Below are 14,722 nucleotides of genomic sequence, written 5' to 3' on the forward strand. Positions count from 1 at the left end.
GAGAAAAAAATTTAAAAATATAAAATATTTAAATAAACCAATGCTGGCTCATTTTATCCCTAAGTTGAACATATAGGTTTGAAAATTGTAGGGCGGCACCTGTGGTCAAGTGGGTGGGGCGCCGGCCCCATATGCCGGAGGTGGCGGATTCAAACCCAGCTCCGGCCAAAAAAAAAAAAGAAAGAAAATTGTACTGATTTGCTTAAAATTTATGCTACTAGGCAGGCAATTTTGCACTGTAACAAAAACTTTCCTGGTGAGTTTTAAAAGTAGGTTGCTTGTGTCTCACAGCTGAAGTGTACTATTCCTTCTAGGAATACTAGAAGGCACAGAGAAGTCAAAATACTATTTTAAGTTCAGGCACAGAGAAGTCAAAACCCAACATCTAAGAGGCTTAAATTTATAAACACTTAAATTTATTGCTTTAGATTATCTTTGAAAGGTGGAGACGCTGGATGAGAAAATTAAATAGAAAGATCAAGTTTTGACTGACTAGTGAAAATCATACTTCATAAGAAAATTACTTTTCATTATTTGTTAATATTAGAATGTTATTTTAAAAAATCTTTACATACTGGTCCTTCCACAAGAGATGCAAGCACTTCATCCCACAGCTTCTGGTTTTGACAGTCCTCTCTTATTAGATGTTGTTGCTGAGTAGTTAGTTGGAATGCCTCAACTGCTTCTGCTGAATCTGATGCTTTGAACCCTTTGGAGGCACTTGGACAGTCATCTAGGTTTGCTTAAAAAAATATATCAGCAGACTTATAAGTAGTTCTAAGCAGAATTATGAAACAAGAGTTAACTGGCACCAGGAATGTTTAGCAAAAAGATATCCAGCATAAAGAAGCATCTAACTTCCCCTGGAGTTTAGGATACTGGATTTGCTGCCATTCTGGCTCTGTGCTACTAAAAATACACAAAAAGACCTACCCTCTACCCCCCACCCCTCAACTATTTGCGTTTAATTTCTTATAAGTCTCAATTTATTCTCTTAATATTTTTCTTTATTAGAAAGTTTATTAGGATTTATGTTCTTCAATCATTACCTACCATCTGAAGTTGGCCTTTTTGTGGCTCCACAGGCCTGCTTCTTTGACTGTCCTTTAGTCTTCTTCCCTTCCTTATCTGAAGGGTAACCTGCTGGATACTGATGGGAGGGAGAAGTACAATGTAGATTTGAGCTTCACAGAGAAGGTGGTTCTAGATCCTCCTGAGAAATTTTTAATAAGGAAAGGGGGGACTACACTTTCCCCAAACCAAAAGACTTCAACTAAAGAAAGAATATAGATATTTAAAGAAAAGAGTTCAAAGGACAAATGACTATTCAAATCCCAAATTCAGGGTAAAACCACAGAGCTTTGACTGCTAACAGATTCCATCTTATAATACAATGAATGATCTTAGTTTCAGATCTAAGAGAAGAAAGGTAAGTCTTTAAGAGTTGTGACTAGGTAGCTTAAAGTTTAAGAAGAAAAGTAACATCTAGATATGAAGGTAAGTGAGGATCAACCATACAGCACAACAGATGGTAATCAAATAGATGGGATTATAGTAAGTTGTGTGGAGTTAATAAAAAACAAAACCAAAAACATTAAGAGTCAAATTCTTACCTCCCAAGATTAGTGGGGGTGGGGGTTTTGGAAGACCGAACATGACTAAAGTGCTAGCTCTTCTACCAGCTAAGGGTTATACTTTAAAGAAATTTCTATTATCCTGATGTTTTAATAGCTACCTTTTTTGCAGGGGTGGGGCATGCTTTGTGATAATGCTCATGTTAAAAACTCAATGTTTTAGGCTTAAGTGATATTATAAACATCAATGATATTATAAACTCATCATAGATGGGCTCACATGCTTCTGCTCTTAACATTGGGATATAAAAAACCTTTTGAAATTAATTTGGCAATTTTTAAAATATTTAGTTATAAAAAGTATAATTTTGGTAGTTATTTTAGCAGATAATGGCTCTTGTTTAAACAATCAATTCTACGAGTTTAAAAAGAAAAATACAGAAACAAGATTTGCACTAGAAGACACACACTCACCTGCCTGGGTGGTCAGACACTTGCCCATAGTTCAGCCCCTACACATGCAGTGTAGGCAGAGCCAAGGGAAATGACAAAGCTGGCAGTCTTTACAGGAAGCACACCAATGGGGAATGATGGGGGATGAACTCAAACCATGCTCTGAAGTCAGTGTCAGGGACAAAATCTAGGGTATACAGGCAGTGAAGGGGAAATGCAGCCATACCATCCACTATGCATACAAAACCAATAAAGTCTTTCATGAGTTAATAGCTGAACATGGTAAAGGGGAAAAAAAGGAAAAGCACTAAAGGTGGTGGCAGGGCAGGGAAGCAGCTTTGCGGGGGAAGAGAAAAAAAGGGGTGAGGAAAAGTGAGAAGGGTAGAAAGCAGACCACTCCTATAAGCCTCTTCCCCACCCTTCCCCTACCAGACACACCCCTGCACCCTCTAAAATGAACATCCCTTCTCAAGGCCTCTGATACTTAAATTTTATGAATCCCTTCCCCTCATACTTCATTTCTAAATTGAAGTAGAAATATTTTACTTTTTATTGACAAGCCCAGCTTTTCCCAGTACAATCCTTGGTCCTAGAACAGGATGACACCTAGAATGCTACCTTTTCGTGTATTTGGACAATCTTATTCCTCACCCCTTATAGTCCACTGATCAACTGCTGTGGGTTACATCCAATGTTAGGGCATACCAGAGAGTAGAGGTGTACAATTTTATGAACATACAAGTAGCCTAGGCAAATATAATCTAACCTGTAAACGTAGACATAATCTCCTTGACCGTTCTATTCCTTCTGAGGTCCAAGGAGCAGGTTCAACATCATCTCTTCTTAAAAGATACCGCCAAACTAAGAATCCATGGCTTGACGAAATCTCTGGCCAGTATTTCACCACCTAAATCAAAATATATCAGTACTGGTTTGAGATGTAAAGTTTAGATTTATTAATAACATCATCACATTAGTGTTATAAGTAAACTTGCCAGAACTAAATGCAATTCAGAAGGTACTTGCTTTGCTGTAAAATAAGTCAAAAATATCCACTAAAATACTGTTTTGATCTAATCCCTATTAAGACAGTTCCCATGTAAGTGTAGATGGCTACATAGTAACAAATTACGCTAATTAACAGAATTGCTCACAGGTAGATTAAAATGGTGGCACTATATATCCTCTCACCTTTTTTACTTTTTCCTTTTTTATTTTTACTTTTTGAGACAGAATCACCCTTGGTAGAGTGCTAGCTAGTCCTAGCTCAGAGTAACCTCTAACTCCTGGGCTCAAGTGATTCTTTTGCCTCAGCCTCCTAAGTAGCTGGGACTATAGGCATCTGCCACAATGCTCGACTATTTTTAGAAATGGGGTCTCGCTCTTGTTCAGGCTGGTCTTGAACTCCCAAGCTAAGGCAATCTGCCCGCCTTGGCCGCCCAGAGTGCTAGGATTATGGTAGTAAACCACCATGCCCAGCCCTCTTTCTTTTCTGAGACAAAGTCTTGCTCTGTCACCCAGGTAGAGTGCAGTGGCATGATAGCATCTCACAGGACCTCAAACTCCTGGGCTCAAGCCATCCTCCTGCCTCAGCCTCCCAAGCAGCTGAGATTACAGGTATGCACCAGGACACCTGGATAGTTTTTCTATGTTTAGCAGAGATGAGTTCTTGCTCAGGCTGGTCTTAAACTCCTGAGCTTAAGCAATCTTCCCATCTCAGCCTTTCAGAGTGCCAGCACTACAGGAGCCATCGTGCCCAGCTGATACCCCAATTTTTAAATAAAGCCTGCTAATCTATTTTTATTATAATGTGCTCTGATTTGAAAATCTATTACAATTAAAATGACTCTGAAAAGAATCGAGGTCTATAATAGCCAAGTGATGTAAATGGTTTTATCATAGAGAATATATATTTAAATCTTAACCTAAAATATAACTCTGCTCTTTGGAACTTTGTATAAGCTTTAAAAATAAAGTTTGTTTTGTGTATCTGTTTTGGAGAAAGTAGTAATAACTAAGATGGCCTACTGTTTCCTCTAGCCCACCCACAGTACTTCCCTGTGGCAACCTTGCCTTGAAACCCAGGAAGAATGACAAACAACATGTCATGCCAGATAGAGCACCTTATAAATGCCATCATATCTGTTGCCTTCTTCGGGAGCATATTTGCTGATCTTCCTCCCTTTAAAACTGCGTATCACTCTGACTGGCTTACCAGCTCTCCAATTCCGAGACTCTGCTCCAATTTTATCATCCAATGGAGCATCACAGTTTAGGGCCAAGGCCCTAAAAAACAAACAAAAAAAAGTCTTTATACCAAGTAATCTTTCTTCTAGTATGTAATGGAGTCATTAGCACAATTAAAAGGTGAATTATGCCTTACCTGATGGTCAAGATTCTATGATTCTTTCCATATTATTCCAGATAATAGGATTATGCTTTCCCCCACCAGCAGAGAAGACAAATCAGTTTTCTGATGTCATCCCCAAGCCAGGGGATTGGTTCTCAGATAGCCTGTAGGGTTCTTCTGAAAGTAATAACATCTGTGCCACGTATAATAGAAAACAACTAGAAATACATGGAATTTTCTTTAAATAACGTTTTTTGAGGGAAGGGAGACCGTTGGAAAACTAAAGCAAGTGATTGTTTTAATGGTTATTTTTGATAAGGGAGGTAAATTGCTGGGATAATGTTGAAAGAAATCCAGAAATATATATTTGTCATCAAGGTTCAAATGATCTTCCTAGGTCTATTTCCCACATTCCAGATACTAAAGATTCCTAAAAGTTTATAAGATTAAGAACAAGTACAGTATGAGATATTCTTTAAAGGCCTCTATAAAAAGATAAATTTAACAAGACTGAAGCATCCAAATGCCTGTGCTAAATCAAGACAAAGACTTTCCTTTCTTAGAGTCAGGATCTCACTCTGTTGCCTGGGCTAGAATGAAGTGGTATGATCACAGATTACTATAACCTCGAACTCTTGGGCTCAAGCAACCACCTGCTTTAGCTGAGACTATAGGCACGCATCATTGGGCCTGGCTAATTTTTTGTAGAGATGAGGGTCTTGCTATGGTGCCCAGGTTGGTCTTAAATTCTTGGCCTCAAGTGATCCTCTTGCCTCAGCTTCCCAAGGCACTGGGATTACAGGCGTGAGCCAGTGCACACAGCCAACAATGAAGATTTTAGTCTGGTTGAGATCACCAGGTTTTACTGATGACACACAGATAAGGAGGAGCACTGAGTTGGAAGAAGCACCTGACTTAGCTGGAACTTCTTTAGTATGTGTATTCACTTAGTAGTAATAAATCAGTGAGTTTATCAGATGTTAGAAGTCTTCTTTTGGAAAACCTCGTCCTACCAAAATCTCTTTAAAACTGTTTTTAGTATTTTAAGATACCAGTTTTAGAATCTGTTTAAAATTAACGTTTTCCTTTAAGACAGCTACTTTGTAACGTAAGTGAAAAGAAAACATTAAGAATATGTAAAGTTAAAAGAAGCACACCTAATCTGGTGAAATCACATAGGGTACAAAATACTTCTTCAGGGTATAATTCTTCTCATACAGGCTCAAATTAAAAATAGACCTTAAATCTGTATGACTAACCTATTGAAAAGAAATCTCTTGACCACAGTTATCTTTCAAAAGTAAATGAACTTATTTCGTTTTTAAAAATAACTTTTATAGCTGTAGTCAAAGAGTTAAAGCTTACCAAGTTATCTTTAGCTAAAAGGGAGATGCATTAAAACTATGGAAGGTAGAAGAAAATATAGCCATCAACTCTAGGGCTAGAATTATGTCTTACTAATGAAGTATCTACTGATATATACCTAACTGCATCTTCTTAAAGAGCTAGGATAAGCACTGCCTTCATGTCACTGAGTAGAATGCTCTAAATGCTCACAGGTACTTTCAATCATAATTATTACCATCTCTAACCGCCATTGTCAACTCACTTCTAGCTTTAGGTAAGTATACAGGCTATCCAAGTATGTGAAGAGTAGAAGAGGATGGAAGTAGGCAAAACAGCAATACAGCTCTTGCATTACTCTATCTACAGCTCAACTGGTCAGTTGTCATTAACTGCCCTGATAAAGAATAGCCAGATTACCTTGCTGCACTCGACAGTTTCTTAAAAGTGGAAGAACTGGGAAGAAATAGGACTAAGTTTTTCAGAAGGATGAAGGTGTCAAATTGCCTCTTAGCAACGAAGCAAAAATGAACTGAACCATAAACTGTTTGGGAAAGAGTATACTATGGGTCAGGCTTTCTTCTCAGTTTTCATGTTTCTAAGACAGGTACCTTTTTTCAAAAGTCTTAAAACCACAAGGTGTGTTCATAATGCTATGTGACTGACTGAATGTTTAAGTCTCTATGATAAAGTCAATCCTAAATTGTTCTGACTTACTATTTCATTTTCACTACCCTCTCTTTAATAGCAAAGATTTTTACTGCTTGTCAATTATTTTCTAATGAGATTATAAGAGTACTTATTAGATTGTCCAAAAGCTTGAAAGGAATCTTAACATGTATATTGTAAGGGTTTGAAAGGGTGGGTAGTTATAAAAGAAGTTTCATTCAAACAAAATAATCTATTATTAAAGGGAAAATATTTTCAGAGTTGACAACTTGAAAAGGCCCTTTCGCAAATTCAAGATACATTTTCATTGAGAAAAGCACAAAGTATTTCTTCTAAGATCATTCCTCTTGAAGAGCTACTTTCTTGCTAAAGAATAGCTAGGGACTAAATTCCTGCACCTCAGGAATGTTTTCACCAGCAAATCTGACCTGTCTCCTCTGCTGGTTCAGTAAAAATAATCCTACTGTCAGAAATAATATAGAAGACATAAAAACAGATTCTTTGTAACCTGGTATGCAATGAAGTCTTAAAATTATACTGGTATATTCTTTACTTCACACGGTAATCAGAAATTAAGGGGACACTACTTAAAACCGAGTGAAATTAGACTGAACATGAAATATACTATTATTCAATCCACAAAATACTCTAACTTTATGAAATGATTACAAAATTTTCAGCACAACAAATTATAATATAATCTTTGCTGTCTGATAGTTTGGGTTACTTATCTATTACCGATGTTGGTATTCACACTCACTGACAAAATGTAACTGTTTTGGAAAATTATTAAATTTTCTGTTTCCATGGGAGCTGGGATATAGATAGTTCTATAGAATAAAGGTCAGCACAAGGTGGCTTTTTTGTAATGCCTTAAAGGGGATTTAGTTAGAAAAGATTTTTTTTTGTAACATTTCCTTTTGTAAACGTTTAGAAGATATCTTGTTGGTACATATAAACCCTGAAAGTACCTTGAATGCAGTTCTGACTAAGCTATCTGATATATCACTTATGAACATAAAGTGGCTCCCTTATTTCACACAGATGTGAGTTTTCTCTACAAAGAAGGTGTCACTTTAAAAGTTAAATCTGTGTTGAGTAGAACATCACTTTTGCTTTCACTGTGGGGTAGTAGACACGCCACCTTGTCTTTAATTTCACTTAAATTATATATGCTCCTTTCCTTCAGAGATGTCTACATGTTTTCAAATGCACAGTACGTTTACATGTATTAAGACTGGCAATTGTGCCATTTAAAGAATAATGGTATAAAGAATTAACTTAGGATGCCTATAGACAATGATATAATCAGACGATGGAATTTTAATTTCAGATCTTTAACTCTCAATATAAGATTCTTACAAATTACAGTCCTATAATCAAACGTTTATACGATGTTATGTCCAAATTCTAAATAGTCTTTACAGTAGTACCTGTTCATGTTTGTTAATGTTTGATCAGCTGATGGTGCACCAATTCTTTTATTGCCAGCCAGATTTTTACCACCACTTCCAGTGTAAGTGAATTCATCACCTCGGTCCTATAAGAGAAGATTTTCTGCATTAAGACACCTAAACTCAAGTTATAATTTCACCAATTCTTTTTTTTTTTTAAAGACAGTCTCACTTTGCTGCCCTGGGTAGAGTGCTATTGCATCATAGCTCACAGCAACCTCAAACTCTTGGGCTTAAGCAATTCTCTTGCCTTAGCCTCCCAAGTAGCTGGGAATAAAGGTGCCCACCACAACACCCAGCTATTTTTTTGCTGTAGTTGTTGTTTAGCAGGCCCGGGCTGGGTTCGAACCTGTCAGCCCCAGTGTATGTGGCTGGCACCCTAACCACTGAGCTACGGGTGCTAAGCCGATTTCACCAACTCTTACTTCAAAGTCAAAATATTTGGTTAGATGGGCAGCGCCTGTGGCTCAGTGAGTGGGGCGCCGGCCCCATATACCGAGGGTGGTGGGTTCAAACCCAGCCCCGGCCAAACTGCAACAACAAAAAAAATAGCCGGGCGTTGTGGCGGGCGCCTGTAGTCCCAGCTGCTCAGGAGACTGAGGCAAGAGAATCACATAAGCCCAAGAGCTGGAGGTTGCTGTGAGCCGTGTGACGCCACGGCATTCTACCGAGGGCAGTAAAGTGAGACTCTGTCTCTACAAAAAAAAAAAAAAAAAAAAAAAAAAAAATTTGGTTAGAATGATTTGATGTGTTCTTTTCAGGTATGTACCAAGATAATGCAAAATTCAAATGCAATCTTATGTGAAGTACACCTTCAAATTATACCACCTGACTTAAAGCTTTCACTTTAAGTTAGAATTTCCAACATCTCCCACCATGGTTATTCTTATGCTAATTATGTGTTTAAATAATCTATAGGCTGTTAGGAAATAAGGCCTTATTGGTTGGAAATTATTTAACATTAAAATAAACTTATTAATACTAGCTTATAGGTATATATATTTAATAGTATTACTTTGATAAACATTCAATAACTGAATTCTCAACTGCCATCTATATCATACCTACGTTTGCTGCCAAATTTCAAGTTTTTTTTGAGACAAAAGTCTCATTATGTCACCCTCGGTAGAGAGCCGTGGCGTTACTGCTCACAGCAACCTCAAACTCCTGGGCTTAAGAAGTTCTCTTGCCTCACCCTCCCAAGTAGCTGGGACTATAGGCACCCGCAACAATGCCCAGCTATTTTCTTGTTGTTGTTCCAGTTGTTTTAGCTGGCCTGGGTTGGAAACTGCCACCTTAGGTGTATGTGGCTGGTGCCCTAACCACTGTGCTACAAGCGCTGAGCCCAAATTTCAAGTTCTGATCTTGACACTAAATTTTATAAAGCAAGTTTACCTAAAAATCTCACTGAAATTCTAAGAGAATAAGTTCTTTAACATTTCACATCCTATGAGTTCATCCATATCACATTCAGATAAAACAGTGACCATTAAAAAGAAGCTTACGGAGAAATTTGAAAACTAAGAACCAGTATAAAATGCCTATTAAATGTAAAATAAAATATATGCCATAAGAAAATGTTATATAAACTAGCCCCACAATTATTTTGGTAGCAACTAGAATTTACATGGATATTAAAGTCTTTTCCTAATTTAATATTCAAATTGAGGAAACTATCAGTATGCAATAAATTCTACTAACACTGAATAGTGATTCTTTTTTTTTTTTTTTTTTTTGTAGAGACAGAGTTTCCCTTTATGGCCCTCGGTAGAGTGCCGTGGCCTCACACAGCTCACAGCAACCTCCAACTCCTGGGCTTAAGCGATTCTCTTGCCTCAGCCTCCCGAGTAGCTGGGACTACAGGCGCCCGCAACACCCAGCTATTTTTTGGTTGCAGTTTGGCCAGGGCTGGGTTTGAACCCGTCACCCTCGGTATATGGGGCCGGTGCCTTACCGACTGAGCCACAGGTGCTGCCCTAGTGATTCTTTTTTAATGAAAGATCATTTTAATTAGTGCAGATGGAACTTAGACTATGATGTTTTCTCTCCAAAATTCTTACTTGTTACAGAAGTCAATTGTTTACAACTTGTTTTCCTTTTGGATTAAGAGTCACAACTAAAGTCTTAAAGCTTAAAAAAGTGTTTTTATTGGTACAAAAAACTTGAATATCTCAATATTGAAGTCTATTTTTTTAGAAAGGTATTAAGGAATTTCATCTTTAGTGTGTATTCTATGTAAAGGAATTCTAATAAACAAGTATATCTAGAATAGTTGAGATAACTTCTGAAATTGATCAAAAGCAGTTTTCCACAAGGTATCTGGATTGACTCCAAAATAACCTTGTCAACTTTTCAAGTTATAATCATGGAATGCTACGATTAAAGAAAAAGTGCAAACTAGGAGAGCACAGTAAAAGCAATCTAGGTGAAATAATATTTAAAACATTGTTATTCAAGCAGTGAATAATCAAGTAAACATGGTTTAAATTCTACACTATTAACTCTTTGTTTTTAATCACTACACCAACAAAAACTTTAAATTATCCTGGGGAAATAAAGAATTGCTGGACTGTCAGAGCTCAGCCAATATTACTTCAGACTATTTTGCCTAGGAAAAATGATTAGCTTAGGGAGGTGCCTGTGGCTCAGGGGGAAGGGTGCTGGCCCCATATACCAAGCGTGGGGGGTTCAAACCTGGCTCCGGCCAAACCTCTACAAAAAATAGCTGGGCATTGTGATGGGCGCCTGTAGTCCCAGCTGCTCAGGAGGCTGAGGCAAGAGAATCACCTAAGCACAAGAGCTAGAGGTTGCTGTGAGCTGTGACACCACAGCACTCTACCAAGGGTGACAAAGAGAGACTTTCCTAAAAAAAAAAAAAAAAAAAAAAAAAGCATCAGCTTAAATATGTTACATCTTCTAGTTCATCATCCACTAGATCAGTAGTTCTCAATCTTCCCAATGCCACAACCCTTTAATACCGTTCCTGTGGGTTGCGCCACTGCACTAGATTGTGCCCTGGGAGGGAGAAACCTCAACATGGCTGCTGCCTGAACAGAGTTCACATAAAGAAGCTACATAAGGGGCATGGTGCTAACCTGGAATACTTAATTCTTCTTGTATTTTCCAACCTCTATTCTTCTCCCAAGGTGCTAGAGCAGCTGCCTAAGACAATAAGCTGAATGCTCCATTCCTGTCATCCATCACCCTTACAAGGTAGAAGACCATCTCAATCTTCTCAACCTCCCTACTAAAGATAGCCAAATAAATCATTCTGAAGCACAATTAAGACCATTACATTTTTCCCAGATTCCTTTATTGATTCCTTATATCAAGGCAGTCTAGGGAACATATCTTCAATTTTTGCCAGTTTCTCTCACAATATCCTTTACATGCTTACAAGACTGAGTACTACCACTACCACTGATAACACTATCTAGCACTTACTATGGTGGAGGGGAGGGTTAGGCAAAGCATTTTACACACAATTTGAACCTCACAGGAAACCTATGAAGTATTATTATAAGCACTATTTTACAGATGAGACAGATGTTCAGTAACTTGCGTAAGGCCACATAGCTAGGAAGAGAAGCTCCATGGTCTAAGACACAAACCCAAAACAGCATGGTTTGAGTTTTCTCCTGATCACTGAACAAACTACTTCTCAGGAAAACTGAGAAGATATAAATCATCTTTCTGGGTCCTCATTTCTCACGAGAGGTCACCTAAATAGGGCACTAAAACTAGCATTTGATTAATTCTCAAGTTACTAAAGTAAAACATTAACTTGACTATCAGCAGGTACTCAAGAGCTTCATGCCCATTAATCCAAACAGAACAAAGATCATCGGCTCCATGAATATTATACCAAATCAAGACTTCAGAATAAATTTTTTCTTTTTCTTTTTTTTTGAGACAGAATCTCACTATGTCACTCTCATTAGAGTGCGGTACTGTCACAGCTCACAGCAACCTCAAACTCTTGGGCTTAAGCGATTCTCTTGCCTCAGCCTCTCAAGTAGCTGGGACTACAGGCACCCGCCACGACGCCCGGCTATTTTTCGGTTGCAGTTGTCACTGGTGTTTTAGCTGGCCTGGGCCAGGTTTGAACCCACCAGCCTCAGTGTACGTGGCCGGGGCCGGTGCCCCACCCACTGAGCTTAAAAGAATAAAGTTTTTCTTGAATGTGAAGCTTATTTGGGTTTTCCTAACCTACTTCTATAGCTATGACTTGCTTATAATACAAAGATTCAGTTCACAAATATTAATTGCAGCTTTTTCCATAATGGCCGGGAACTAGTATTATAGTGATACTATAATACAGTCTTGCAAGGTATCACCTTTATAAGGAACTCAGTAGAGAGGACAGGGTCTCTGCATTTCTAATGCTACAGGTGAACCTACAATTACGTCAAAGTAGTAAGTTTAATTTTAAAAAAAGCTCTCTAGAGAATTATTTTTCTTATCAGTTACCAAATGTATTTTAAGTGAAATTAGTCATTTAAAGATTAAACTGCCAACTGATTTACCATATAACTTGTATATAACTGATCAAGACTGAGTACTACCACTACCACTGATAACACTATTTCAACATAAAAGCTATGCTAAAAAGAGATAGTATTTGATGTAACCTAGACAAAGCTTTTGTATTTTACTGAATGATCAAAGCAAATTCTAAATATGATGACTTACTACTTCATCTGCAAATCCACCAGCCAGGACAAGAGAATAAGCTCCATCATTACTTCGACCGTGAATTCCACCAACATGGGGTCTATGAACACCTGCTTCGCTCACCTGTAAGTAAAAAAAGAGTCTCAGAATACCTCTGAACAGTTACGTTACATTTACAAAGTACTTTCATATGCATTACTGATATCTAGATGCCCAAGAACTGAACCTCACACCTAGAGTTCTATCTTGCTCTCTTATTTTGGTTCTCCCCAAATTTATCCTTTCAGTGAGTTGATAACTCTAGTACTGATTGAACCGAGAAGTCTGAGTTACATAATAAGCAGCAAAAAAATCATCCTCTTATGTCTATTGGAACTCATGGGCCAGATCTCTTCCTGTATTTCAGGTCTTTAATTAGGGGTTTGTTCTCTGCCCTTTTTCCAAGTCAAAAATGCAGGTGTGGCCAGGTGCAGTGGCTTCTGCCTGTAATCCTATTTTGGGAGGCCAAGGAGGGAGGATCACTTGAAGCCAGGAGTTCAGGACTAGCCTGGGCAATATAGTGAGACACCCCCTCCCATCTCTATACAAATAAAACTATTAGCTGGGTGTGGCGGTGCACATGTATAATAATCCCAGTTGCTTGGGAGGCTAAGCCAGGAGGACTGCTTTAGTCCTGAAGTTTGAGGATTCAGTGAGCTGTGATTGTGCCACTGCACTCTAGCCTGGGCAACAGAGTGAGACTCTGCCAAAAACAAAAACCAAACAAAAAACCCGAAGAGTTATTAGCCTAGTTCTTCTCCCTTATTCCTCAAACCTACTTGGGTCACAAGACTCTCAAATCTCTCTATTTCAACTTCCACTTCTTAGTTTGCATCATGAATACTTACAATAGACTCCTTTTCACTGCCTCCAGTTGTGCTCCTTCAAATCCAGTCTATCACAAACAGAATGGTCCTTTTAAGAACAATTCTGCTTTTGACTTTCAATTGCTTAAAATACATTAAACAAGCTCAGCACCCATAGCACAGTGGATACGGCGCTAGCCACATATACCGAGGTTGGAGGGTTTGAATCTGGCCTGGGTCAGCTAAAGAACAAGGACAACTGCAACAAAAAATAGCCAGGAGTTGTGGCAGTTGCCTATAGTCCTAGCTACTTGGGAGACTGAGGCAAGAGAATCACATAAGCCCAAGAGTTTGAGGTTGCTGTAAGCTGTGACACCAGGACACTCTACCAAGGGTGACGTAGTGAGACTGTCTCAAAAAAAAAAAAAAAATAAATAAATAAATAAAAATTAAATACCTTAAATGGTCCCACAGTATCAAGGCCAAGTTAGGCATTATACATTACCCTCTTTCAATCTGGCTTGTTTTCCCAGCCTTGTCTCTAGCTTTTCCTTCGTAGAACCTATGTGCTTGAGCCAAAACTATTCATAGTAACCCAAACATGCTATCCATTTGTAGTTCATGCATACTATCTACACTTCAATGGTCAAATGCTTTCCCGCCCCCCGGCCCCGATATCTTTAATTCTGCCTCGCTGAAACAAGCATCACTCCTTTGTTTCAGCGAGGCAGAATTAAAGATAAATGGGGAAACTCCCTGAGAAAGGTATTGTAGTTTACCTGTTTGTCGTACAATTGTTCTTAAAGCAAGATGAAATTCAAGCTTACGCAGTGGGCTTGGGAAAGGTGGCATTTTAGAGGCCAAGAGCAGCTTATAAGAGCAACAGAACCTGGAAAGGGTTAGGCCTTAGAAACCCAGACATTTCAGAAGCCAGGGCCATTTGATTTCTCCAGCTCAATAACCCTGGTAAAATTTTTCTCTGAATCTTCTCTAGCATCCTATTAGTTGTTCAGGCAAATAACATCATAGTCATCTTAGGTCATATAAGGGGGCTTTTAGAGTTTGTTATTTTTGTAAACAAGAGATAGGTTTACCAAAAAAAAAAAAAAAAGAAGGAAAAAAGGCAGCAACTAAAAATACATCAAATGCATTTTTATAGTATTATATCCCCTATGTAACATTTTATTGTATTTATAGATCCAAACTTAAAATATTATAAACACTGAATACTGATTCAACCAAAATTACAACACAATTGCAAGTATGAGAGGACTGAGTATTAAACTAAATGATCATCTTCCATAGAAGTTAATAAAACTAAAATATGAACAAAGAAGTATGAACATGTTATTTAGGAAT

At 38.1% G+C, this 14,722-nt stretch overlaps 1 protein-coding gene across 5 annotated transcripts in view; it reads right to left on the reverse strand.

Moving 5' to 3' along the window:
- UHRF2 (ubiquitin like with PHD and ring finger domains 2) overlaps positions 1-14,722 on the reverse strand; it is a 96,613-nt gene that overhangs the window by 5,460 nt on the left and 76,431 nt on the right. Inside the window, exons 9-15 of one of the 5 annotated variants that reach the window (XR_008376304.1) lie at positions 12,537-12,641; positions 7,824-7,930; positions 4,151-4,313; positions 2,794-2,934; positions 2,049-2,214; positions 1,054-1,150; positions 724-742 (exon numbers count right to left, since the gene is read on the reverse strand). Coding sequence is in view for 3 of the 5 variants with exons in the window: in XM_053573273.1 (XP_053429248.1) it covers positions 576-742; positions 1,054-1,150; positions 2,794-2,934; positions 4,151-4,313; positions 7,824-7,930; positions 12,537-12,641 (780 nt within the window). In the remaining 2 variants the exon portion in view is untranslated. Of the gene's footprint in view, positions 1-575; positions 743-1,053; positions 1,151-1,606; positions 2,935-4,150; positions 4,314-7,823; positions 7,931-12,536; positions 12,642-14,722 lie in introns of those variants that run through there. The other 4 variants (XM_053573273.1, XM_053573277.1, XR_008376306.1 and 1 more) reach the window with 4 other exon arrangements.

Source organism: Nycticebus coucang, chromosome 2, assembly GCF_027406575.1.
Source record: "Nycticebus coucang isolate mNycCou1 chromosome 2, mNycCou1.pri, whole genome shotgun sequence".
In the NCBI taxonomy this organism is placed as follows: Eukaryota; Metazoa; Chordata; class Mammalia; order Primates; family Lorisidae; genus Nycticebus; species Nycticebus coucang.